The sequence below is a fragment of a genome, unplaced genomic scaffold (genome assembly GCF_019419815.1).
Source record: "Pyrus x bretschneideri cultivar Hongxiangsu unplaced genomic scaffold, Pyrus_bretschneideri_v1 Contig42, whole genome shotgun sequence".
NCBI classification, from domain to species: domain Eukaryota; kingdom Viridiplantae; phylum Streptophyta; class Magnoliopsida; order Rosales; family Rosaceae; genus Pyrus; species Pyrus x bretschneideri.
In genome coordinates this window covers 4,227,092-4,254,690 of record NW_025999746.1, presented here as the reverse complement: position 1 = coordinate 4,254,690, position 27,599 = coordinate 4,227,092, and the positions used below count along the sequence as shown (strand labels likewise).

Below are 27,599 nucleotides of genomic sequence, written 5' to 3'. Positions count from 1 at the left end.
TTAAAAACTCTAAAAACTCACTTTTTATGTTTTTAGAGAATAGACTATATTTTTTAGTTAGTCTTGAGTTCAATTTTTGAAAATAGTCCTACCAAACAAGTTTTTAAGGCCTAAAACTTGAAAAAGAGTTTAAAAAGTTGGATTCAAGTAGAGTACCAAACATGCCCTTAATATCTATATCTATATGTACTATTATTTAAGAAAGGACGTTGCATAACTCCCTTATAACCTTGATTTTCTCTAAACTGCTCAATATATGTGTAGCTTATGGGCAATGATATTTTACACTAAGACCTACTCTAATGCTCAAAGTAAAACTCAAATTTTAGGTTCTAAACTTACCCCAATTTACTCCAACCCTTGGGGCAAATATGAGTTAAAACTCAGAACTCATTTCTAGCCCAAATTTAGCCCAGGATTTTCCCTTGGATTAGTGGAGCTGGGGCATCGTATATGTATAGTTTTTTTAGTTTTATATTTATAAATTCATTGAATTAAACGGTTAAAATTTAATTTGATGAAATCCAACTGTACAAAAAAAAAAAAAAAAAAAAATCTAAAGGTCCAAATTTAAATCTAACGGCTGAAGTTATTAAAAAAAATTCTTTTATGTGTTTCATATTCTTTCATAGTGTTTCACGAGTTTCATAGTGTGGGTTAGTGATTTTTTAATATTTGTCGGAATCTAAATATTTTTAGGTTAAAATGTTCATAAAATTAAATTAGGATAGCATACATAACTTTTTTCTTTTAAAAAGTTACTTTAAGAAAAAAAAATTAGCCTAAATTCAGTCTTTAATAATTTGTGGCTAAAATTTTAACTCAGAAGCGTTGAATAAAAAAAACTGTTTTTGACCTAAGGATTGAAGATGGTCTAAGAAAGTTGGGGTATGTCATTCAATGGGCTAGCAGCTAGCCATAAGAGCACTTCCACCGGAAGCAAAAAAGGCCGGCACCCAGTGGAAAAAACAAGTTGAGACTCAGCCAATCCACTCCAGCCCGTGGAATAGACTGGCACCTAGCCCAAGCTAGTCCACAGGTCTGCCTAAAATCAACAGAGGAAGGAGACGGCTCATCTGATGCCTTGCTAACGTCATGGCTACAGTCTCTCCCGTCTGGAACCCCATCCGACTCCTGGAAACCCATCTCAATCCCTGGAACCCATCCCAATCCCTGGAACCCATCCCAATCCCTGGAACCCCATCAACCCCCTTCCCCTGATAAATCCATATATTCAACACCATGTCCCCCTTCCAAATCATGATCTTCCTGTAACTCGGATCTTCCTGCAACTGGAATTTTTTTTTCCATTTTGTATATTTTTGATGAATTTTTGAATATGTAGGTGTTGATTTTTGGGGGTTTACGATGTGCGCAGGTCTAGGATGGTGGGTGTCCATGTTCAGAATAGGGTAGATTCAACGACGTGGTATACAGAGAGGAGAAAAAAAGGAGGAGGAAGAAGAAGAAGAAGAAGAAGAAGAAGAAGATGGTGTACAGAGAGAAGAAAAGACTGGGAAAAGTGGGAAGAATAAGAAGAAGAAGAAGAAGACGAGAGGGGTTTCACAGAAAAGAAGTAAAAAAAAATTGAAAAACTAAATTATTATTTTATAATAAAAATTAATAATATTTTAATAAAATTGACTAGGCTATTTTTTGTCAGGGGTGGAGATACTTTGACCTATTACTGTTTACTAGGATTTATTACTGTTTACTTGAGTGGATAAATAAGTTGAGTGCTGGTGCAAAATTTTTAAGGGTGAAATTGCTCTAATAACGTAATATTAAACTCTCCATCCCACAAAATTTAAATCTAAAATTTCTAACTTATAAGTGGAACAGAATACCGCTGTACCGTACTGGCTGTTTTAATTTTAATTTTGAAGCAACTCATTTTATTTCTTATTTACTTTTTGGACTTAAGACTTTCCATTTCACCGACCTCCAATTCTCACCAAACCCAATAAAAAGGTAGTAGTTGGGTTACGGGCCACGTCAGCCGGCTCGTAATGAGCCCAAGTAAAGTTGACCTTGAACAACCCGAAAAACCAACCCGACCCGCATGGCTTTCATCTCCTATGTAATCCGCAGTCTAAGGTCCTGGTCTTACTTTTTTCTTACGCTTTATCTTCTTCATCGAAACAGCTCCACGGGAGCTTCCGAGCAATCATGGCGAACACAATCCCGGGGGCAGCCGTCGGGCTTTACTGCTCGACTCCAAAGCTTTCTCAGAGACCCACCTCGCGGTTTTCGCAATCGTCCCGGCGGTTCTGCACCGTCAAGATGGCCGTCTCCCTCGACGAGAAGAAGAAGAGTTTCACTCTCGAAAAATCCGAGCAGGCTTTCAATGCCGCCAAGGTACAATTACCATTTTAGCCAATCTGCGCGTACTTTTTGTAATAGTTGTTGTGGGTTTTGAGTGAGTGGGTTGTGGAGTTTGTAGTGAACCGTTGGGCGTGAGAAAGTTTGGTAGAGAATCTGGGAACTTTGAAGTGGTGGGTTTTAGATGATTTGGAGATGTGGGATTTTGTTAGAAATATGGGAATATATAGGATTTGAGATTACACAGGAATGTACTGAAAGCTTTAATCTTGATCATGTTTTAAAATGGATGAATATATTTGTTTTTGGCACCCTTGATCTGGGATGTAACTGTTTTTCCAGTTTCGTATTGCTTTGTTGTTCATGTTTCTGCTTGGAAATGTACTTGGAGTCGCGATTTCAATCTCCGCTTATTGTTGTTTGTATGTGTTGTTTGAACTTTTTCTTCTGCATCTGAAGTCGAACAGTGAATGTTGTTTCAGTGTCTGCTATTGCTTGCTGATGCAAATTTTGTTTCGTTTTGTAGGAGTTAATGCCTGGAGGTGTGAATTCCCCTGTTCGGGCTTTTAAATCTGTTGGTGGACAGCCTATTTTGATTGATTCTGTTAAGGGCTCTCACATGTGGGACATAGATGGAAATGAGTACATTGACTATGTGGGTTCGTGGGGACCTGCGATAATCGGGCACGCAGATGATGAGGTTTTATTTTTCTTCTTGCAGTTTTATTTGCTTCTGTTGATGTTCCTAGTTCTGTGGTCAGTTCACCTTGTTCTTGTTCCGGAGTATAGTTTAGTTGAACCTTCATCGTTTTCTGTTTTACTATGATTCCTCTCTGGTAGCTGCAGAGACGGTTATAATATATGCTCAACCATCTTGGATTGACACTTACCTTCAGGTACTTGCAGCTCTTTCTGAAACGATGAAGAAAGGAACGAGCTTTGGTGCACCTTGTCTTCTAGAGAATGTTCTGGCGGAAACTGTGATCGCTGCAGTGCCAAGCATAGAAATGGTTCGATTTGTGAACTCAGGTACAGAAGCATGCATGGGTGTGCTCCGCTTGGCCCGTGCATACACTGGCCGACAGAAGATCATTAAGTTTGAGGGCTGTTACCATGGCCATGCTGATCCATTCCTTGTCAAGGCTGGCAGTGGAGTGGCCACGTTAGGACTTCCAGACTCACCTGGTGTTCCGAAGGCAGCCACTTTTGACACTCTAATAGCACCGTACAATGACTTACCGGCTGTGGAAGCACTCTTTGAGAGTCACAAGGGAGAAATTGCTGGAGTCATCCTCGAACCGGTTGTTGGCAACTCTGGCTTCATTACTCCCAAATCTGATTTCCTTAATGGTATACGCAAGCTCACCAAAGAACATGACGCTCTCCTCATATTTGACGAAGTGATGACTGGATTCCGTTTATCGTACGGTGGAGCACAGGAGCATTTTGGCATTACTCCCGATTTAACAACGCTCGGGAAAATCATTGGTGGCGGACTGCCGGTTGGTGCATACGGTGGAAGGAGGGAGATTATGGAAATGGTGGCACCAGCAGGACCGATGTACCAAGCCGGGACCCTGAGTGGAAATCCATTAGCAATGACTGCTGGGATTCATACCCTTAAGAGGTTGAGGGAGCCAGGAAGTTACGAATACCTGGATAAGATCACAGGAGAACTCGTTCAAGGTATCATAGATGCCGCGAAGAAAGCCGGGCATGCAATGTGTGGTGGATATATAAGCGGTATGTTCGGGTTTTTCTTCACTGAAGGGCCGGTCTACAACTTTGAGGACGCGAAAAAGAGCGACACCGCAAAGTTTGCAAAGTTTCATAGGGGGTTGCTGGAGGAAGGTGTGTACCTTGCTCCGTCCCAGTTCGAGGCTGGGTTTACAAGCTTGGCACATACGCCGGAAGACATCCAGAACACGATAGCTGCTGCAGATAGAGTTTTTAGGCAGATTTAGAAACCAAGTCGTTTCTCTGTACTATTATTTCTCTTTTCACGTTTTGTTTTGGTTATTTTTCCGCTGTTTCGTTTTGTTTTCGTTCCTCTGTACCCTTTCTTCTTGTACTTGTTCTGTTTTGCCTCATAATCCGCCTCCCGATTCGGGGCCGAATGCTCAGAATCTTGGTGACTAGACACAAACACCTTGTCGATCATCTGCTCCGGCTTCAGACTCCCATATTCACAGCCTCTTGGAGAACCAAATCAAACCCCTCTTGGAAAACAACGGCGCCTACGTTCATCCTCCTCACAAACTCGCAGTTGTGCCTAAGATCATCCCCGCCTTGTATGGATTGTAGCTCGGGCAAACGACAGAAGTTGATCACCTTTCCTTTCCAGGGCTCTTCACTCAGTTCAGACACTAGGAGTCCCAAAGCAGTCGACACCTCGACGGAGGCCTTGTCCACGAATTTGGAGTGGACATCACATACGGCCAAGCAGTTTCTGAACTTGCCTTGCTTTGACAGGACATCCTCCACTATTGTCTTCCACTGAAGCCCAGCCGCTTTGCCAAAATTCCAGTGCTGCGCATAGTCTGTCATCTCATTGGGAAGCAAATTAGCATCGGCGCCAGTCTTGAATTTATTCCCACTGGATTTCAGTTTCAGCTCTTCCAAAATATGTCTCAACCGTATTCGCCCCACTGTTCTGAGAAAGGTATGCCGTCCTCAAGGGCGCCAACACTTCATCTGTGAGGCGGTCGATGAGTGATCTGTCCTCCCGCTCCTTAACACAACCTTGGTGCTCTTCCCGTGAGAAAAACTTTTTCGCAATGCAAGCACACCAAAGTGCGGAGATAACGAGCTCAGGGAGGTGGGAAGTCTAGTAACTCTGCTGTTTTTCTCTATGTCATTGTCTAATAAGTAACCGAATAAAAGAACATTCAAAATAAGCAAAGCATTTCTACCTGTAGTTTAAATGTTGTCTTTTGCATTAACAAGGTATATACAGATTTTCATTACTGCTACAATCATTCAGGCAACTTACGTACAGACAGGCAGAGGAACAAGGCAAGAACCAAAGTGGAAACAAGAAAAGCGAGCAACCCGTGTGGTAGAACACAAACCTTGAAACTACTGAAATCACCAACAACATGGTTTTCTGTACACACATCACAACATGGACACGTCAATGAACAAATGTATGACCCGAGATGGTTTCTGTAGCCAAAGGATTGATACCCAGGTCAAGAGATCCCAACCTCTAAACAGTTTTTTTCACAATATGGAACATGAACAGACAACTTTCCGGGGCCGATCATCAATCTTCTTTTCTGTTCAGAAAATAACGACGATATTTTTATTAGAAACCTCATGCTTAGAAAATCATTATACGAATGCAACAGAACTTAATTAATCCCAACATGATGTTCCTGATTAGTTATTCTTTATACTCAGGATTAGTAAAAATGAAGAAGAATGAACACAGTGATAGCAGTAACCAGTATGGATGCTATACTATATGCATCTCTTTATTCTTGGGACATTAATTGTTCTTCCGGAAGAAATAAGGCCATAATCGAAATGGTATCTTCCATCGACTGTTGTCTACATTAATTTTCTTTAAACTCGAATCTGCTGTAATACCATAGCAGTAACGAGTAAGGGTGCTATACTATCCTCACGTCACTAACAACTCCGAAGATATATCTTCTTATGGAGTAGAAGAAAGAAAGAAAGCAAAACCTTCGCATAGGTTCACATCAAATGCTAATGACCAAATCCGCGTTAACTTTTTGTCCCAATTTTAACTTAAATATTTTCCTAGTTGATTGTTCAACAATGGTTGAAAAGTTGCAAGAGGAAATTACGATTAACTTCTCTAGGTATAAAGGCTGCATTTATCAATCCAGTACCCAATCTACCCAAACTAGAATTCACTGTTCGTCTATAAACGGAACGTCCACCTAAAAAGAAGTTATCAAAATGGCCAGAAGCATATAATTTTCCAACATAGAGTTCTTTATTGAAATCAAATTGATGGAGTTTTCACAAGCCACAAGTAATCTAATTTTCCGAGATTAAGTTCATAACGGAAACATTACCTGTTTTAGCTTTTTCGATAGCTTGCTGTACAACAACAAGCATTATGATAATTCCTCCACCAATATCAGCCAAAGGTAATTTACACTGACCCACTGTCTTGTTGTTCTCCAAAATCTTGCCAAAACTCATCAGTTTCACTTCATTCGCCGTCTTCGGTGTCATAGTCTTGCCTACCAAACAATCAAAAGGGCAATCCAAGAAAATCAAAACAAAGCTGGAAAACAGTGAATACCATATGAAAAAGGAGCCAATTACAAATTTGTGACTGAATCCCCAACTTCTACCAAAACTCTGATTTCTCAAATTAAAATTGTTGAGATTTCATCTAATTATTAAGAAATCTAGCTCAAGATTCAATTGGACAGATTCTATCAAAATCTGCTAAAATTCAGATTGCCAAGAACTGAAATTTCAAACCCAGATTGACATAAACGGAATTCCAAACCCAAATCCACACAGAAATTCCAAATTTTATGAACCCATTTAAATCGAAGAAACTTCATAGCGAACAAAATAACATGGAAATTAAGTTGTAAGAAACAAGTGGCAAAGAGAAAACCTCTGGGCCAATCGGAGACGACCCTCTGCTTGAGCATATCGACGGTGGAGGCTGATGAGTAACTGAACGGCCCGATATCGGTGCCGTCGTACAACCGGAACTTTATGTCCACCAAATCCTCCTCTGCCATCTCTCTCAGTCAAGCCTTTGACTTTTGACTTCTCACACCTATGCACCGACCGATATCTTCCACGTGTCCCCTTGCGCAGCACCCGATCGGGCCGAACAATTCAAACGTACTTTCTCTTCTTCTCTTTCTCTATGGAGGTTGGAGGTTGGAGGTTGGTACTGGTCGGCGAGCTCAATGAGAAGAAGAAGTGTAGCCAAAGGTACATTGGCCCGATTACGACGTCGTTTCAGTCAGCAGATTGAGACAACGTGAGATTTTAATTTTTTTAATTTTTTTAATTTTTAAATTTGATAGAAAAAGGATTGTATTAAAGATGAGAACCCTTTACACAACTAGTGCCATTACAATCGAAAAGAAAAGCCATATTAGCTTCCATTGGGAGACAAGCATCCCAAATACAAAGCTCATTTCTTTTAAGCCCCCGATAGACGATTTGGCATCCGCAACAAAATTTGCTTTCTTAAAGATATGCTTCCACTTGATATTATGGAAATTTGTATCGCACCACCTGATGTCTTCAATGATGAATCTTAAGTTCTAAGGCACATCACAAGCACCATGGACCACATCAATGACGAGCTTTGAGTCACCCTCCACAACCACATAATTCAAGTTCCTCATCCTAGCCCAGACCAACGCTTCTCGTAAACCTAGAGCCTCAACAACATTGATGGTCACAGAACCCAAGTTCATTGCCCCTGCGAGGATAAGTTTGCTCTCCCAGTTTCTAACAACGAATCCTCATGTTGCCACAGAGTTTGAAACCAAGCCATCAAACTTAACTTTAATGTAAGGGGACACTGGGCATTGCCATATTCATGGTGCGAGTAAAAAATCTGTAATGAAAGGGCTTGTCATTCTTGAAAATGCTAGCATTTTTGTGATTCCAAATTTGCTAGCAAATTACTAAAGCTTTGCTTAAACTACTCATTATATTCTTATCGTTATGTGGTAAGTCACCCAACCATTCACTCACCTTGAGGTTATTGTCAATAGTTGATAATAAAGCATCATTTGAGCAGTTCCATACTTGTTTCACATAAGAGCAATAGAGAAAAAGGTGATCCTGATCCTCCTCATGGCTATTACACAACAGACATTGGCTATCTAAGTTTCTTATAAGCTTGCTAAGTCTATTTCTAGTTTGTAATTTATCCTTAACAAGACTCCAGGCAAATAGCTTAATCTTTGGAGGTACTACTTTCTTCCAAATCTTATTCAGAAGCTTCTGCACTGAAGAGGAACCCAAGTCCTCCATTTGGAGCCAAGTTGCATATTTAATCGAGAACTTGCCATTGTTACTTGGGCCCCAAACAACAGTGTCCCTTGGGCCAGCGAGAGAGATAGGGATGTCACAGATTCTACTAACAATGTCACTATCCATTATCTGACTTAAGTTTGTTCCTATTTCACTGTCCTTCAACGATGAACTCAGTCGCCTTTGTATCCCATTGAATATGCTGAGATTAGTTTGTTGGTATGAGGTGAAATAGGGGGTAAGGAAAAACCCAATTATGGGTCCAGGACAAGATGTCCTTGCCATCATCAACTACCCACCTCATACCTTTGGAGATTATATCCCTTGAACCTAGAATGTCTTTCCAAGCAGTTGAATGGTTTTGCTTAGCATAAAGGAATCAATTCTAAGACATTTCCTTCTAACTATATTTGCCCACCAGTTATCCTTATCAAACAGAACTTTCCATCCCAGCTTAACAAGACAAGCCTTGTTGAAATGTTCAATGTTCCTAATGCCTAAACCTCCAGCCTGTTTAGGTCTACAAACATTCTTCCAACTCACTGGATTACATTTATTGGCATTACCTTAGAAAAACTGTCTACAATCTTTATTCAATTGACTAGTTAGTTTATAGGGACACTTAAAGCAAGACATAATGTGATTTGACATACCTATAAGGTTTGCTTGAATCAGAGTGAGTCTTGTTGGAAATTTTGAGTAGAAATTTCATTGTTCCACATTGGCCATTCCCAAAAGGTTTCCTCACTTTATAAGGCTTTGTCCCTTATAGAAAGTGATTGGAATAATAGGCATTGGAGAATAAAATTGGGCTCACCTTTGGGGTTGGACTTTGGGGTGTACTATCAATTAATTAATAATTAACATATATATATATATATTTATATATATAATTATCAAAAGATGGCCCTTGGCCCTTGGGGCTTTGAAAATTAAATTCTTTAATTAATTATTTTTTTAATTAATTTCAAATTTAATTAAATTATTTTTTATTTGAAAATACTCATCTTTTCGATGAAATCTAAAATCAAAAAACGTAGAGAGCATAACACCCCTCTGAACAGATGTCTCCCAGCAGTCACATCTCATTCTCATACATGTTGGAAACATGCATAATCCCACTATATATACATTCATCTGCATAACATTTAGAACACAAAAAATACAATTCTTCTTCTATAATCCAAATCATCCTTACTGAGAGAACCACATAGAAATTCGTCAGAAGTCAAGTTTTCCGGTGCTGGAATTCTGACTTGATCATTGAATCCTGGTGAAGCAGACGTCTATAGAACTACAAGCACTGAGTAGGGACGAAATTTCTGTTTCAAAGATATTGCAGTACGCCTCGATCTTCAATATTATTTCATTATTCATACTTTGTTAATTTCCTATTCGCATTTACTATTTATTAGCATATATAATTATATCACATACTGTTGACATATACACCAATAAGTCTCCCAGCTTTGGACAAAGTATTTGTTTTCCAACCTGCCAGTTTTTGCTTAACCCTCTTGATCAGCTCACTACCATTCATAATGTCCTTCCATAGCACAATATTATGAATGACGAGGTATTTTCCAATAGTAGTTTTTATGATGGATTTGGAGAATAATGACTATATCATTTTTAGTCTGGTTACTTGTATTTGAAGAGAAATAAAGGGAAGATTTATTAAAATTTATTTGTTGCCCTGGAGCATTTGCAAACATATTTAACACCTCCAAAATTTTCCTAGCACCCTTAGTAGTTGCTTTTGCAAAAATAAGATAGTCATCTGCAAAGATTAAATTTGAGACTCTATAGCCAAATGAGGAGGTGAGCAAACCAATATGGGACTTTGGGATAATTGCTAACTCATTTTAGCTTCTAATTAAAGGTTCCATGCAAAGAATGAAAATATAGGGAGATAGAGGGTCACCTTGTCTAATACCCCTACTTGCATCGAAATATCCATGGGATTCACCATTAATATTAACTAAGAACAATGTAGAAGTAATACATTCCATAACTAATCCACTTTTGACATAAACCAAACCTTTCCAAAACACACTTGATATACTCCCAATTAAGCATATCATAAGCCTTTTCCAAATCAAGTTTAATAGCTAGATCTCTTGTCCTGCCATTCTTCCTGTTAAAACTTGCAAACAATTCATAAGTAATGAGAATATTATCCTGTATAGATCTCCCAGGTGCAAAAGCCCCCTGGTTTTGTGAGATACATAAACAAAGAAGGGACTTCAACCTGGAAATCATAACTTTTGTGATAATTTTGTAACTAACATTATAAAGACTTATTGGGCGATAATTATTGACCATCTCTAGGTTATAGGTTCTCCACTTTTGGGATTAAAGCAATGTTCGTATGGTTGATAAGCTTAAGACTAGTATTATTTATAAAGAAATCTTTTACCATGTTGCAAACTGAGGGTGCTACCAGTATCAGCTCCCAACACTCCTAATAAAAACTAGCATGAATACCATTCGGCGCCGGGGCTTTGAGAGCACCAATATTTTTGGCAGCATTTAAGATCTCATTATTTGAAGGAACAGCAGTTAGCATGATATTTTGTTCATTTGATATACACGTATCAATAACTTGAGAAACCAAGCTAAGCTGGTTAATGGTAGGATTGTGACATCTAGTGAACTGCATCTTAAATTCATGCACAAAGATTTGTTTCATGCGATCTCCTCTAGTCCACCAAAGGCCATTACCATCCCTAATCATGTTGATTTCATTACGCTTCTTCCTTATTGTGGCACTCATTTAAAATAATCTTGTATTTTTATCTCCATACTTAAGCCAGTTGGCTTTAGCTTTTTGAGCCCACATTACCTTTTCCTCCTGGACTTGAGTGAATTGCTCATTTATATGAGCCTCTAAATTGGTTTTATCAATGAGAGTATTTGTAACATTTGCAGTGCCATTCAAGGACATAATGTCAAGTTGAACTCGGTCAAGCTCATTTTAAATCTTTTCGTTTCTTTCTTTGACCAAACCAAAAACCACATGATTCCAATTTTTAGCAAGGAAGGAGAACTTACCTAAACAGCCCCTGAAGTGATCAATAGGAGGCATCCCCTCACTGTAACTCCATGCACCCTTAACAAAATCTTTGAATTCCAGAAGTAAGTTCCACATGGCCTCAAATTTGAAAGTCCTCCGTTGTCTACACTTAGAACTAACATTGTCCAATAAAAAAGGACTATGATCTGAACCTAGGATATGATGATTATGGAAGGAGTAGTTAGGGTGTATTTCAAGCCAGTAGGAATTAGCAACCACTTTATCTAGTCTCTAAAAAGTAAGAGTATTATCCTTGTGTTTATTTGTCTAAATGAAAGGAACACTGGAAGCTTGTAAAGAGATAAGGCCAACATCGTTTAATAAATTGACAAAATTTGTCATATTGATATTTCCACTCTGATTTCCTCCCCACTTTTCCTGAGTACTGGTAATACAATTAAAATCACCAAGCACCATCCAGGGTTTATTAACTGGGTTAAGTCCTAATAACTCATCCCACATATTCTTTTGTAGATATTTATGGGGATAGACATAAACAAAGGTAACAAAGAATTCAATATTCAAACACACATCCTTAACTAAAGCATGAATAAATCGAGAAGAAATAGAAAGCACAGTAACATTCATCGTGCCAGAGTTCCAACAAAGATAGACTCCCCTGGATCTCCCTTCGGGGTTGCAACAAAAAAACTTATCAAAACACCTCCTAAAGCAACTAACAGGGGCCTTTTCCACATCAGATTTAGTTTCAACAAAACAAAAGAAGTCTAATTTAGCCAAACTACAAAGATAATCAAAATTACTATTAAACTTTGGTCTTCCCATTCCCTTACAGTTCCACACAATCATCTTCATCAGTCTATCTCGTCAAGGTATGCAGATGGTCAAACCTCATCAACCTTCTCCTCTCGGACTCGTTTCCTCAGACTCAGTATTCCCATAGTTGGCCTAGCACTTGCAGATATTGCTTCCGCTGCCAGCATCGCAACAACAAAGCTCTCAGAGTTCTCCCTAATCTCAATATCACCACTTCCCACATTTGACATCACGACATCCTGATTTTGTTTAAAAAAACACATGGCATCAAAGAAATTTACTATACGTAACCTAAGATCACTAGCATAGTAAGACTCAAACCAAGGACTTAAATCAGACAGATCATCAAACACAGCACAATCAGGCAATACCTAATTATTAATAAATTTAACAACTAGACGAGACTTGAAACTATCAATGCCCCGATAGTCTAAAATCCCCGCACTTACTTGCTGAACACTCTCCTTAGTTTTCCCAGGTCTCCTCCAGTCCTGCACCAAGCCAGTCTTTGCCACCCATTTTGGCTTCGGGCTGACCACCACTTCCTTATACGATCTATCTTCCTTAGAACTTTCACCCAACTTTTTCTTATACCCCTTTCACCTTCACCTTGGAATCACCGTAGTCCATCCCTCCTTATCCGAGCCCCCATCCTCCACTCGTTGTCCTAATTCCTCATTTTCAATAAACTCCTCCTCCACAGTTGTAGCATTTCGAAAACAAAGCATCACATCTTTTTGTAAGTAGGCTTTGACATCTTCATCCATAATCATATCCTTCGGGTAGACATATGGCTTATCCTCAAAAACTTTATCAATCATAAAACAGGCATCGTCCGCTTCCATTTTCGGACATATATATCCTTCAACTTTTCTTTGTTCGCAATAGAAACAAACCTCAAAGATTTTTTTCATAGCTAATCAGGATTGGATAATCCTTTTCATGGTTGACAATGAGCATTCGTTTGAGGGGAAAACACAAATCCACCTCTAACAAAACCTTTACAAACAGGCCATCCAACCTCACCGTCACTTCATCCACTCTAATCACTCTCCCGATGGGTTGAGTAATATCTTTGATAATCTTTGCCTCCTTATATTGCATCGGGACTCGAGGTAAACGCGCCCAGACAATTAACTTGGTAATGACATCAATATCCTTAAAGCTTGTTGTCCACCTTTCAAGATGGAAGATTTGGCCATGCATGTACCATGACCTATTCTTGATGATAAATTTTAAATCATCTTCATCAATAAACTCGAGAACAAACCATTTTATGCAGAAGTGATCAAGGTAAAAGGTACTTTTCAACTCATTCTTCCATAAGAGTCCCAGCTTCTACTTGATCAAGTGAGCATCAAGTGGTTGACCAAACATCTTCCCTATAAGTACCCTAGAAAACATGTGCTCAACATTGATTGATAAGCAAAGTTGGGCATTAATCCTAGTCACACCACGTTCTATAATGAAAGTGTTCATAGTGCTGAGAAACAGGAAAAGGGTTCTCCCAACTCGGGATATAACCCTCCGAGCAAATTCTAGGCCTATGGGCGTTGTTGGAAGAGGAAGCAGCACGCTAAGGGTTTGTCATTGTAAGAGCACTAGGAAACGAGAGGACCAGAACCAGAGTTTTGTAGGGACAACAAGCGTCCTAAGGGTTGATATAAATAGCACCACTTAGGGGAAAACCAACCTTTAAACCCTACTAACACAATGAAACTATGCAAGCAAACTAAAACTAAATGACCTATAGCATAGGCCATAATTATAAAAACCACCAAAACCTAGGAAAACGTCTGCGTGCATGATGCCAGGGCCTAGAAACTCTAGACTAAACAGTCTAGCTCCAATCAAAATAAAAGAATCAGGGCTTGAAAAGATTAACCGTCTCTAGGGAAAGTAGACCCCAAGGGAAGTTAAACCATCCTAGCACCCCAAGCAAAGCCAGTAATGATTTTGACTATAGACAGAAACTTTCAACATGAGGAAATAAGTTCTCCAGAGAACAAAATACAGAGAGTCGCCAAAAAGCTTAAGCCGAAAAAGCAAATGCCACACAAATAGCCAATCACACAAACTAATTGAGAAATAGAAAACACAGCAAGCAAAACTTAACCAAGTCGAGAAGCCTAAAAATCGTAACAAATTATACCACTTCGCCAGACACCACTTAACCCATCTAACACTTAGGAAAAGAGGATAAATTAGTTCAAAGGTCTCATCGGGATTCTTTCCCCACTCCACTAACAGCCAATTACCAATCCATCTTACCCTATTCAAGCTCATGATTACCTTTTCCCCATTTATCAAGTATCCAATTAGGTTTTCTAGGAACTTACCCAACAAATAATCATCAAAAACCATCTTACCCCACAACCACTCAACTTCCTTCCACTTGATCTCAACCGACAAAGTGTCTTGGAGATTAGCGCGATAAAGCTCGCGGCGCCTCGTACTGAGAAACCCTAGAGCCCTAGATGTTATTTATAGTAAGCGATAAATTTCATAATAGGCTAATTATAATAATTTAATTTGAATTTATTGTTGTAAAAAATCGAATTTAAAACTTCTCATTTGAGAAGAGAATATCAATAAATCGTAACACAATTTGGCACATATAACAAGCATGACTCATTTGTAAATTGCGTATAAACCACACTTAATTGTTAAAACCAAGTTGTGTAGTAGTCACACTTAATTATTGAGGTTTTATATTTTACACTCAAAATATATTGACACTGAAATGGTTAAGTACCAAACTGAAACCAAATTTTATGGTAGGATTCGGTTCTATAACTGAAAAAGCCTACTATCAAACTGTATCAAAATTATTGTAAATTTTCAATTTCAGCACTAGTCTTATTTTTATTTATTTTTTTACTAACAATAAAGTTATTGGATTAAATAATAAATTATTACAAAAAAAATCGATGGAGATTAAACATAAATTAAATGTATAAACATGATTACTTTTTACCATTGTGATAAAACGCCATCTGCAACACCATTATATGACCTTGAAACTGAGCCATCCTGAAGCAGGCCCACTCAAAATAGGCAATATTCTAAGGAGAAAATTGTAAAATGATCCCTCAATTTTAATCTAATTAGAATAATAGTCCGTTAACTAAAAATCCATAACTATTAGTCCTTTAACTTTTTAAAACATGCAGCTATGATCATTTTCTTCAATTCCGTTATAACTTCCGTTAAAATGAGTCACATACCAAGTATATGAGGTTGAATCGAGGGGTAAATATGAAAACCAAATGAGAAAAATTGTAGCAATAGTCCCTCAACTATAATCCAACTGAAGAAATGATCCCTCAACTTAACTCTATTGTAGCACTAGTCTCTCAACTTTAATCCAATTGTAGCAATGATCATTCCAACATAACCCATTTTGACGGAATTATGTTGGAGTTAACGAAAATGACCATAGCTGCATATTTTGATCAATTAAGGGACCAATGATAATGAATTTTTAGTTGATACTCCAATTTGGACCTTCTAAAAAGGGGCATTTATCATAATTTCTCAAATCTAAACTGGCTTGTAGGGGTGGGCATAAAAACCGTCAAACCGCAAAACCGCATCGAACCGTAAGAAAAGAAACCGAAAAAAACCGTGTTGACCGGAAAAGTCAACTTTGAGTGAAAAACCGAACCGAACCGTTCAAACCGGTTCCGGTTTCGAATGACCAAGAACCGGCCGAACCGAACCGAACCGTTTTATTAATAATAAATAAATAAATTATATATACACACACATGTCATGGTATAATAGGTTGAAAAATTGTGTACAGGAGCTCCTGCTTCTTGCTTGCTCTCTGAAGTCTGAAAACCTACAATTTGTTTCATCATTTTTTTATTTGTTGACCGATTGACCAGTGCATATGTATTTTAGTTGTCTCTTTTTGTTGACTTGGTGCCACTACCAAAGACATTTGCATTAAAAAAGATGTGTTGTATGCAACTTTATGTAATCAGTTTTAGAAGATGTATTTGAATGCATAATGATTTGGTGTTCAAATAATTTATTATTAGGAACCATAAACCGGCAAGAACCGAATCGGAACCGGTGTAGACCGAACCGTAATGTTCTAATCATAAATTTAAGTGGAACCGCACCGAATCGAACTGTTAATATATTTCGGTTCCGGTTCCAGTTTAGGGATAGAACCGCACCGAACCGCACCGTGCCCACCCCTAGTGGCTTGTATACGCCCTCGTTTCTGTCAGCGATTAAATCACCGGACGACGTCGTCCCAAGAAGTTTGGTCTAGGGCTGTGATTTCGCTTCCAAATGCCGAAAATTTGATCCGAAAATCCGAAAAAAACCCGATAAATGAAGAGGACGAGGGAAGACAAGGCGATGGAGATCGTGTGGCAGAGTCCGGCGATTCGGCCGCAACCGCAAGATTACATCTTTCGCGACGGTAAGTTCTCCGCCGTTGAAAATTGTCATTTTCTTCGAAAAGTAATAACAAATTAAATGAATAAATAAATAAAAATGTCTTTGGCGGGAATGTTGCAGGGAGGCGCCATGTCAGACCCTACTACTTCGAGTTCATCTGTCATGTAAGCTTACTTGATTAATTTGGTAATATGATTAGTTTAATGTAATTAGTTTACTTGTGATTAAACCCTAATTATGTGGTTCCGGGTTTTTAGGTGAAGAATCGGTGGGCGGGGAAGACCATCGTTGATTTGTTCACTCATGAGTTCAAAGGCCGGCCTTATGATTACTATGTAAGAGTTTTTGTTGTTTGTGTTCTTGTTTTAGTTGCTTTGCATTTTAATTGAACGATTTCGTGTTGAGGAGTTGAGGTTTTGGATGTGATTTGTTGTGCATTTGTAGGTTAGTGCAGTGAAATCTGGAAGGATACAGGTTGATGGAGAGATGGTGCCGGTTTCCCACATTGTTAAAACGTCGCAAAAGATAAGCCACTTCGTCCACAGGTTTGTGTTGTAGTCGATGGCTCTCGCTCTTCTTGTTTCCTTATGCGCTTTTGTTAATTGTGTGATTGGTTCAAATTCGTATTTCAAAGTATCGAGTTACCAATTGATGTAAAAATGGTTGTAGGCATGAACCCCCAGTCATGACTTGGGATATATCAATTCTTCAAGAAAAACCAGATGTGGTTGTTGTTTGTAAGCCTGCATCTGTTCCAGTGAGTAGAGTTTATGACCTAGTGTGCTGAGCAGGGGATGAAACATCATCCTCATCTCTTATAACCCTATTACTGAGTCTTATTGCTGTTAGTATCTGCTGTTTTTTAGGTGCATCCGTGTGGTCAATATCGTAAGAACACGGTTGTTGGCATCCTTGAGGCAGAGCATGGCTTGGCACCTCTATTTCGTATCCTAAGTTTTCAAGCATAATACTTCTGACAGCTCGTATTTTGAAGTTACATATGATATTTTGCAATGGAGTCTTTATCTTCTTTATTATACTTTCCTTGACACAATGATACCAGCAATTCATCGACTAGATCGCCTTGTCTCAGGACTCCTTATCTTGGCCAGAAGTGCTTCAAAAGCTGACTATTTTAGGCAGCAGGTAAGCTTTATCTTTGGAAGTGACCATATGATACTTAGCAACCACGTTATTAGTTAAATATTCGTGAAACTTTAAGTCATAATCATGGCCATAGGACATTATAATCAATGCGTGTATTATGGTAGCAGAAATTTATAGTGAGTTGGTTTTTGTCACGATACAATTCGATATAGTCCTGGAGCTACATGCATTACGGTCTTATCCTACATGTAATCAGGGGTACACCCATCTAATTGAGTATGTGCTACATCTCAGATATAAAGTATACTGTCTCTTTAGGTGTATCTTCTATATTCACATAGAGTGAATTGTGTACCTTTTATAACAGCACTTATGACTACTTTTATAGAAGAGAGACAAGCTTGGGGTTTTCCCAATTATTTGGCCGGTAATGTTCAGGTTATCTAAGGGGTGTTATTGGTTGCATGCACATGTCACTACCGTTGATAAATCATTTTATTTTGTTACACTGTGTTTTGAGAGCTTCTGTTTTGATGGCTAGATGGTGTGCTTTTCATTATTTTATGGATAAGAAATTTTTTAACTCTAGATTTTCTGAATGTCAAATGCAATTGTTGCAGATTGAAGGAGGGATGGTCCAGAAACAGTACATTGCAAGAGTTGCTGGGGAATTTCCTGAGCAAGAGGTTTGCTTTTGTTAAAGCTGGATGTTAAAATTACTGGTCTTAATGTTAGGATTGACTGATTGTTTTTGTCTCTTCCTCCAGCAAGTTGTAGATGCTAATGTTAATCATGATGCTCGAGAATGTAGGAGCACAACAGAGGTGGGTTATAATGTGCATGATGCTAGTAGCTTCTATTTAAACCATATGATTTTTTAGTAGTTTCGATAAACTTCTGTTATGTTGTTAAAGTTGATTGTCTGAAACTTCCTGCCATGGGTAAACCCATTGTTAACTGGTCTTCTCCGATTGATATTTTGAATTATATACCGAAACGTATGAAGCGCCCATACTGGATGATAACCATCTCTTGTTTATGCAGATTAGTCACTCAGGTGATGATACTCCCGTCAAGGGGAAGACTGCCTGTACAAAGTTTACCAGACTCAGTACCAATGGAATCCATAGTCTTGTCTTGTGCGAGCCAGTCACTGGCCGAACTCATCAAGTAAGTCAATACACTGATTATATGGGCAATGTAACAACAGATTTTGAACAGTTTGCTTTTGAAATGGAAAATTATCTCCCTTTTCAAATCCGGACAGTAAGTTTGCAATATGCATCGTATGCTTTTATTTTTGGTTCCCTTTGGTAATTTTTCGTTCGCAGTTCATTTCAGTGAACTTTTGCTATGCTTCTGTTCTTACGACTCAGCCTTCCATTTTGTTTTTTGAATTTTGATATCTTTTAAACTCTAAGGACATAGCTCTACATTTTTATTCCTATTGGTCTGAATTCTGAAGCAATGATTTGAATTGACTAAAAGATCAATGATCTCCGCTTTTCTGTGATGTAGATACGTGTCCATTTGCAACATTTAGGCTATCCGATAGCCAATGACGCGCTTTACCTGTCCAAACATGTTAATGGTCGTTCAACTGAAGGAATGGGTGCTGATAGAGCTGCTGCAAATTCCAGCCCCTCTCCGCCATCTGGCTTTCGCGAAAATTTATCCACTGAACCTGTAGATTCCAATGAAGATTTCAGCATTGATCCCATGTGTACAAATTGTCCGAATTTGGTTCCAAAAGGGTACAACTTATCTTTTCTGTCACACGTAGTCTACATGAAAAAATTCTTTGATGCATATTCTTTCTAACCGTATAAATTTTATTTTCGACTGTTTTCCACTAAAATTCTATTTGTTGCAGATACGATGTTTATGAAGAGGCCTTGTGGCTGCACTGTGTTCGGTATTCCGCACCGGGATGGACTTATGAATGCCCATATCCTGATTGGGCATCCCTTAGCTAACCATTTGTGTAATCCATAACTCCTAAGCCTTTTGTTTTCTTTATCGTAATAGCTCCTTTCAACAAGAATTTAAGGCCCAGTACCACAAATTTTGTGAAGAAATGTATACAGATGCACTTTGTATCCTAATAAATTTATTTTCCATTACAATTCCGATCTCTAGTTTGTTGGAAGAGGTCTCACGTTCAAATTTTACAAACGAAATGAATAAAAAAAAGTTAAAAGTGATTGCCCTATGGGATTGTGGGATAATCATGACACCACCTGGTCTAAAAACCCTAGGTAATTTAAGCACCGTTAACAAGTTGACCAGAAAGAAAGAATAAGAATCTTCAACAAAATGGGGGAAAAGGACAAACAAAAGAAAAATCATGGACCTGACTTTTCTGCCCTTCCAGTTTCCATACACTCTCATCCTCTCATATTTATGCGGTCACAGTTAAGCCACGTCAATATTGTATATCACTATTGCTTTTTGTCTAATTATCTCTATAAAAAGTTTAATATAAAATGTTGACGTGACTTAACCGTGACCACACAAAATAAAAACGGATGAGAGTGTATGAGAACTGGGAAGGCAGAAAAGCCAAGTCCAAAAATCATAACATGTTGACAGTAAACTTTTTATCATTGATACGAAGATTCAGGCTTTCGGATGATCAATCAAGGCACATTAGTACAGTAGTAGTGGGTTACTTCACCCTCATGATCTCATGCATTGCAAGCAGTCACAAGGTAGGGTCAGGCATGGTTACCTACCCAAACTTAGGCATGCTTCTCCTGAAAATGACCTTTGGCCACCGCCGTTCATTTCACATACCTTTTGAGAAACAACGTCGACAAAGAGAGAAACCACGGGCTAGCGTGATTATGTTTTCCAACCATTAGCTTATCATATTATGTGACAATTAATGTGTATTTATTAGATCAGTTATTATGATCAGTAGATAATGTCTTATCTGTGGAGGAGAGAGTACTCGAACTTAAAACCCAGTCGAGGCAGAGAAGAGATTAAGCACTAGACGACAAATGGGGAGTTGAAATTGAAACCATTCTGGTCATACAATTGATTTGTACTTATTAGCTAGGTCAAGTATATATTGTAATCAATTGATACTGTTCTATTACTAGAGGAGCCGGATTCATACTTGAAACCTACTATGGATTAAGTAGCTCTAGACTTAAGAGTTAGTTGGTACCGATACTTAACATATCAACTGTTACATGATCTAGCCAACTTGCGTGATAAAAATGAGGCATGTTAACTTGCGAGCTATTTCTCTTTAGTATTATAGAGAGAGAGACCTAATTTTTTGGCATTCAGAAATAAAGATTTGCAATGAGAAAACGTGCAAATATAATCAAGAGTACGCATATTTCATTGGTGGGTTTTTAATTACTAAACACTGCTGGATATCTACTAACAAAGTTTTGCGCAACAGTGGTGTAATTTGAATCACAAGTTCTTCAAAACCCGAATCCCCCCAACTTGTTAAAAAGGAGAGTCATCTATCACATCAGGGAAAGGAACTACCAAATGTTGGGGAAGCAAGTACAGTGGAATCCACCAGATTATTTAACATGAAAAGTTGGTCATGGTGGTTATACTTGAAGCAATCCTTAAATTTGTGGTGGAATGTGGCCTAAAGTTTTTGTTATATGGATGAAGAATCTGATCAATCAGTTTCACTGGCAGTGACTGGTGCCCTAGAATTATATTTCTTCGAATTCTTCCCCATCAAGAACCAGAAAAGTAGTTATGTATAAAATTGTGTGAATTTTGAATATGTTCCCACATCAGGAATCACTATAAACATTAGGCATCAATGTATGGTATCTTGGGCCCTTTAATTGGTTTTGGCTGTTGAATACCTTATTTCTAAGATAGTATGAAACTATTAGTGGTTGATTGCCCTGGTTATGATATTTTTTTTAGTTCATTGCGTTATAGGTTCAAAGTTCAAACTCTCCGCCTTCTCCACTTATTAGTATAGTTTAGAGTAAAAATATCACTTGTATTAAAAAAGAGAGTATCAATTCAAGCTAATTCATGTGTCAGGCTTAACATACACACATTGATCACAAATTTGGCTCAAAATACACTAGATGCGAGGGAAAATGTTGTTGGATTATTTTCCTACTTATGTTACGTTGCACTTGTTAGGAGAAATTTTATGGGGTTTAATGTGGTTCCCTAGTCACTTTATGTACTGCTCACAAGTCTTACTAGATTTGAAATATATTAATTTATTTCCCTTGAATATGAGTGATGTTATTACTTTAATTTAAATATCGGAGAGAGGCCACTTAGTACTACGGTCTAATGGTATTACTCTTCACTTGTAAGTGAGAGGTTTTAGGTTTGATTCTCGCTAATGACGAATTTGAATCACATTATTACTAGCCCATTGTGAGGCTAAGCTTACCCTCTCCCTCTTAGTGTAGATAATATCGTTTGTTCTATAAAAAAAAGTTTGGAGAAGGGGGAAGAATTTGAAAATTTGAACCCCGGACGTAAGAAGATCCTAATTACCTAAACATATCATGTTCCGACTAAGGTAAACTGAGTTTGAGTAACATTGGTCTTAGCTTATTTTAATTATATGAATACCTTTAAATCAACACGTGATGTATATCTCACGTGGAAAATGAAAAGCCTTTGCCCTATAATTAAGTACAGTGAGTTACCTTTCACTTGGGAAGAATATTCTGATCTTTGCAGATTCCAAACTCATGTATATGGGTGATTTTGTTCCCTAGCTAGATGTGTTTAGGTGGGCCCATTCAGATCGGCCCGGTGTGTAATCTTTCGAGTCATTCAACACTAGCTACATGCAATAGCATGGAGAGAGAGAGAGAGAGAGAGAGATTGTGTTGTTTCGTTCTGGCTGCTAGGGTTTGTCCGCGTCTCACCCACTGAAATTTCCTAAAAAAAGCTAGCTAACTTAATGTCGGCAAAAATTTAACTTCAAGTGGATAGGCTTGCAAGAAAAAAAAATTCTTTGCCAACTTTTAGTTTATGTTACGGTGAGACATTTTCTGTGTTGGTGACTTTTTTTTTTTTTAATTTTTTTAAATTTTTATCCATGATAGTAAATTAGTTTGACATAATTGGAATAATTATAAAAGTAAGTGAGAAAATTATAGTCTATGATGCATTATTTTTCGCCAAGTTTATTAATCTAAGTGTCATTTTCGTTTGTGAAAAAAAAAAAAATCAGATTAAGATATGTTCCAGCAACAACCATTCTAAATTGAGTTATATCGTACTTGATAAGTTTTTTCTATTTGTTTTGGTTTTTCTGGAATTTGATCATACCATAGCTAGCTTTTTACCTTGAACATCCCAAAAGATGAGCATTTTAGAAAGTTCATTGGAAAATACTTTAGTTTGTGTAGTCTGTCTAAGAATGGTTAATGTTAGTGCATAACAGTTCAAGAATTAAACTATAGAAAAGATCTAACCTATCTACCAATTGTTAATGTTGACGAGTGCGATAATAATTGGGTTCGTCAGTTTTGCTTTTGCCTTGAAGTTGGAGTTTTAAGGAATTATCTGTGAAGAGCCCTCAAAAGAAAAGGAAAAAAAAATCTAGAGCATGTAGTTAACTAGTAATAATATCTCCTTAATACATTAATTGAAATAAGCTCAATTAATTTAAAGCTAATACAAAGCTAGCTACATCAGATAGCTACAGAGCTTTAAGGGAACAGAGATACTGAAAGACTGGGAGATTAGAGGGGGATACATAACACAGATACGCCCATGGCTCCTACGCCTTAGAGCACAGTTAATTAAACCAACACACAAATTAAACTTCAATTAGGGCAAACTTAAAACAGAAGGAACTATGCTTATCTTGAAGACTTAAAAACCTTATAACATGTGCACGTCCCTTCAATTTTGGGTTCAAACTTTGGTGGAGAAATCATCATCAATGGCAGCTTCCTTGGTTTTTTCTGTGTTTTCAGCCATGACAATTATATTTTGAACCACTTCAATCATGTCATTTGTAATGTCCACAGTTGGATTCAGAATCACTGCAGGACTCAGTTCCGGACACACCAAAGTATTGATCTTCATCACATCAATAATGTGCTCCGATAATTCTTGAACTTTTGGCTGATCTTCCAGGAATTTCTTTGCATTCTTGTAGACTACGTAAACCACCATTTGAACAACCCCGAAGAGGAAGCCCAGCATGTTTGGAAACTGTTTGTCCGATAAACCAAGAGGAACACAAAAGATTAATATAATAATATATAGAGAAAGTTTCAAATTAAAGGGATAAAATTAATATAATTCTTCACGCCTGCATGTTACATGCATGTAACTTGTACATGTAAGCTTATATATGTAAACTACCAAGGTTCACTTACAGCTATGTAGTAGTCCTTGATCAGAAAACCATAGAAGAACCATGCGACTGCACCTAATGTTAGGAAAAATGATAACGGAAATGGCATGAACTCAACACTCTTGGTCCGTATTACTTGTCTCTGCACAAATTTACCAATGTCATCTTAAGAAATTAATTTACCCCTGGAAGAAACAAAAACCTTCTTTGGAAGTACTACCTCTTCCAAAATGATATTACAGCACGGTTAGTTGAGATGTTACAAATAGGTAAGATTTGTTTTAGGTCGAAGTTGCTAATTACCAGGACACCAAGAGGTGCGACAAATACGCTTAGGCTGAACACAAGACAAATCCATGCCACAATCTTAAAACGTGTTTCACCTGTGGCTAGAAAGCGAGTCAAAACAACCATCATGCCGTAACTGAAAAGGTTCAGCAAGAACAGAAGCATCGCGGTTGAGATCTGCAAGTGCCAAATAAAACCCATATGTAAGCTTCAAACTAGAATAATGAAAAACATTTGAAGACTGTTAGTGTTCTAGACAACCAATACATACCCTGGCCTTCTTAGGGGCATAGAAAAGGAAGAGGGAAATGTAAATAGTCTCTATGACGCAGCCAACCGAGTTGATTGTGAGGACAAGAGTGGCATCCTCTTTCAGCTCTTCCTTAAGGAGGGCATAGTATATGTACATCATTGAACTCAAGAGCCCAATTACATATGGAAGTGCTTGAAACCCTTCAGTTGTTTTTTTCTTGTAAACTGTATAAAAAGTTGGCCTGCAATTACAACCATCGTTGTTCTCATTAGCAAGGACGTACGCATACAAAAATTTGAAAATTTTCCATGGAGTAGTTAATACATTGGCCACTTACACTGGAGCAAGAAAGACCAAAAGGGAGATGATATTGCCTACGACAAAAGAATTGAAAAAGGGACAAGGTAAAAAATATATTAGTCTTGGCAAATTATAATTTACCAAAAATTGGTTTGTAATTAAACTTGAAATCTTAAAGAGAACTTATTTAACACATACTACAAGCAATATTATGTAGCGTGCATTAATTAGTTGTGACCATTGATCAGTTGGTGAAAAAGAAAAGGAGGCAGAAGGGACACATGAGCTACAATACCTAAGAGGCCAAAGGCCAAAGTCAAAGTGTGGTGAAGTGCCATATCCTTGGATTACAACCAAAAGATTGGAAGGCTCTCTTTGTTTCACTCACTCTATGATCCCTTGCTCACGCAGTGACAACAAGAGAGTTTTACTGCACAACTGCTATCTTATACTTCTCAACACAAGACATGCTTAGAAGCAAAGGGTGTGATCTATTTATACAAAGAGGAGCTGGGAGATCGAAGGGTCACGAATTTGAGGGATATCAAGTTGCATGCAAAAAAAGTGCGAAGCAATATCATTGTAACACTCTAGGGTTAACTTTCCAGTTGTTCATTTGGGCTTTTTGACGTTTACATAATCCAAACAGCTTTTTTAGCTAGCCCCTATTGCCCTATATTTTCCCTACTTAGTCTTTTCTCTCCTAAACGTGAACGGCCTCACACCGGTTAAACCCTAGTGCAACTACTACTCCTGGTACGTACAAAAAAAATCCCTGGGGTCCCACTAAAGTTTCTTTCTGATGTGTCACCCACCAAGTGGTTTAATGGTTACAACTCATAGTTCATTTCTAGGGGCTTCCTTGCTCTTTCTTAGGTGGCTCCTTGACTTCTTCAACACAAATTGTTTGTTGGAATTTCTTACTCAACAAATCAAAATTAATCGCATACATTAATTAGTCAATATATAGTTAAGTGATCTCTTAGTTGTTTATTTGAGTCTATTCTGAATATTATAAAATTCTTTTGCAAAATAATATACACTGTGCCGAGGGACCAAACTGGGCATAGCTAGTGGCATAGGAGCCGACTCGGCATCAGCAGCTTCATGCCGCATTGGAGTGATCCAACATGTGGCTCTGCACGTTCCATCGCTCCTCCGTTCATTTCCAATACTGATCGTGAAACACCAGCTATTGAGTTCTAGAGTTCGAAGTGGAATATTTTATTTGCCCCTTCATGGGAAAGAAAGCAGGGATAAAAACTATTGTTGATTTAACTGATTAGAACCGGTAATAATGGCTGGTATAGATTTTCCCTGCCGTCTTTTTACTACAAAAATGAACGATATACACTGAACTGCAACGCACTAGATTGAAGTTACATATCAAGACCACTTGCTCAGTCCTTTGTAGGAATCTAGAGGGTTTGAAATTATTTCATTCACCCAGAATCGCACTAAGGAGCTTTTTGATGTGTAATCGCACTTGATATGTACGTAGGGCTATCCGGAGATATCATGGCTCATTTGGCATAAAGAAGCAATCCGACGGAAAAGAATAAAGCTCAGAATCAGGACGGATCCCATGCTTTCTTACCCATACAAGATACAACTTTTCATGTTGACCCTGTATATCCGTCATACTGAATTCGTAAAACCCTAATCCTCTATAATATCCTGTGTACTCCATGTTTTAGCAATATTACCAGGTGACGTGCCAGTCATGTGCACCGGTTTAATCTTGGTTAGCAAAGTTGAGTAGTTAAATAAGGAAAGTTCACATTGCCAAGAAACCCTATTGCTCATCCAAAATACTAATTTTGTTTATCTTGACAAAGTTTCCAAAAGAGTAATGTTAGGAAGTCTAAATTTGTAGACTACATTAGCAAATTAAATGAGGTGTCACCAATAAAAAATGAGCACTTTTATCAACGATTAAGTAATAATTCAATCATCAACTTCTATATCATTTAGTTCACAAAATTTAGTCTACGAAGTTAGTCTCCCTAGCATTGCTCTTTTCAAAAAGAAGAAAAATGTTGGTGAGTTTATTCTTCAGGTGGGTTTGAAAATCCAAAAACGTCATACAATCACCAATTTTTATGTCATTTAGTTTACAAAATTTAGTCTACAAATTTAGTCTCCATAGCATTACTCTTTTCAAAAAGAAGAAAAATGTTGGTGAGATTATTCTTCAGGTGGGTTTGAAAATCCAAAAACGTCATTAGGATGAGATCGACTATCACGATCAAACCCAAATAATCTCCACGCCAGCCAAAATCATGAGCAAACCAGTCGAGTTTCAAATGACTTTTTGATAACCGTTCAGGTTCAGTATTGCCATCACCAATACCATCGATATTGTTCTTAACTTAACCACCTATTGCTAGGTGTTAAGCTTTATCAGAAAAAATTTTGGTAACATTAGGGCTAGAAACTCTCATTTATTAATTGTATGTTATTTTGTCATATGCACGATGTGGCATTCTATTCTTGAACACGCCCCTTCACGCATGACCTTAATTATATGAGGTTACAAGAGAAACCAATTCCTACATTGGGAACATATCAAGTTATTATACCCGACTTAGCATAGCTTTTCAAAAGGCCAGTCAACAGTCATTCATTAGAGCCAATGCAAATTTTTGAATGCCGAGTCATTTAATATCCTTAAGTTGGAGCTACCACAATTTTTCAAGATCCCAACTCATGACGTTTCGAAAGAATAG

General features: G+C 37.9%; 4 protein-coding genes across 5 annotated transcripts; 2 read left to right on the top strand and 2 right to left on the bottom strand.

Annotated features, from left to right (window-relative positions):
• The first annotated feature begins 2,121 nt into the window (after positions 1-2,121).
• On the top strand, positions 2,122-4,360 carry LOC103929993 (glutamate-1-semialdehyde 2,1-aminomutase, chloroplastic-like). Its single transcript, XM_009339270.2, has 3 exons — positions 2,122-2,358; positions 2,849-3,022; positions 3,219-4,360. The coding sequence occupies exons 1-3, from the start codon at positions 2,170-2,172 to the stop codon at positions 4,284-4,286; spliced, it is 1,431 nt and encodes a 476-aa protein (XP_009337545.2). The 5' UTR covers positions 2,122-2,169; the 3' UTR covers positions 4,287-4,360.
• An 875-nt stretch (positions 4,361-5,235) lies between these two features.
• On the bottom strand, positions 5,236-7,316 carry LOC103929992 (membrane-anchored ubiquitin-fold protein 3-like). Of its 2 annotated transcripts, XM_009339269.3 has the most exons (4): positions 6,932-7,316; positions 6,372-6,542; positions 5,529-5,600; positions 5,236-5,428 (listed from the first exon to the last, which is right to left on the bottom strand). In XM_009339269.3, the coding sequence occupies exons 1-3, from the start codon at positions 7,059-7,061 to the stop codon at positions 5,545-5,547; spliced, it is 357 nt and encodes a 118-aa protein (XP_009337544.1). In that variant the 5' UTR covers positions 7,062-7,316; the 3' UTR covers positions 5,236-5,428; positions 5,529-5,544. The 2 variants fall into 2 exon arrangements, with proteins under 2 accessions (XP_009337544.1, XP_009337543.1); XM_009339268.3 differs by having other exon boundaries at positions 5,236-5,600; positions 6,932-7,306.
• Positions 7,317-16,427: 9,111 nt separating this feature from the next.
• LOC103929991 (RNA pseudouridine synthase 7) lies at positions 16,428-19,821 on the top strand. Its single transcript, XM_009339266.3, has 12 exons — positions 16,428-16,610; positions 16,709-16,752; positions 16,846-16,923; positions 17,033-17,133; positions 17,258-17,345; positions 17,455-17,533; positions 17,652-17,734; positions 18,316-18,381; positions 18,463-18,519; positions 18,740-18,865; positions 19,214-19,449; positions 19,569-19,821. The coding sequence occupies exons 1-12, from the start codon at positions 16,520-16,522 to the stop codon at positions 19,669-19,671; spliced, it is 1,152 nt and encodes a 383-aa protein (XP_009337541.1). The 5' UTR covers positions 16,428-16,519; the 3' UTR covers positions 19,672-19,821.
• Positions 19,822-23,273: 3,452 nt separating this feature from the next.
• LOC103929990 (bidirectional sugar transporter NEC1) lies at positions 23,274-25,342 on the bottom strand. Its single transcript, XM_009339265.2, has 6 exons — positions 25,166-25,342; positions 24,908-24,944; positions 24,589-24,811; positions 24,333-24,494; positions 24,052-24,171; positions 23,274-23,884 (listed from the first exon to the last, which is right to left on the bottom strand). Exons 1-6 carry the CDS (start codon positions 25,206-25,208, stop codon positions 23,582-23,584), a joined length of 888 nt encoding a protein of 295 aa, XP_009337540.2. The 5' UTR covers positions 25,209-25,342; the 3' UTR covers positions 23,274-23,581.
• Positions 25,343-27,599: the final 2,257 nt, after the last annotated feature.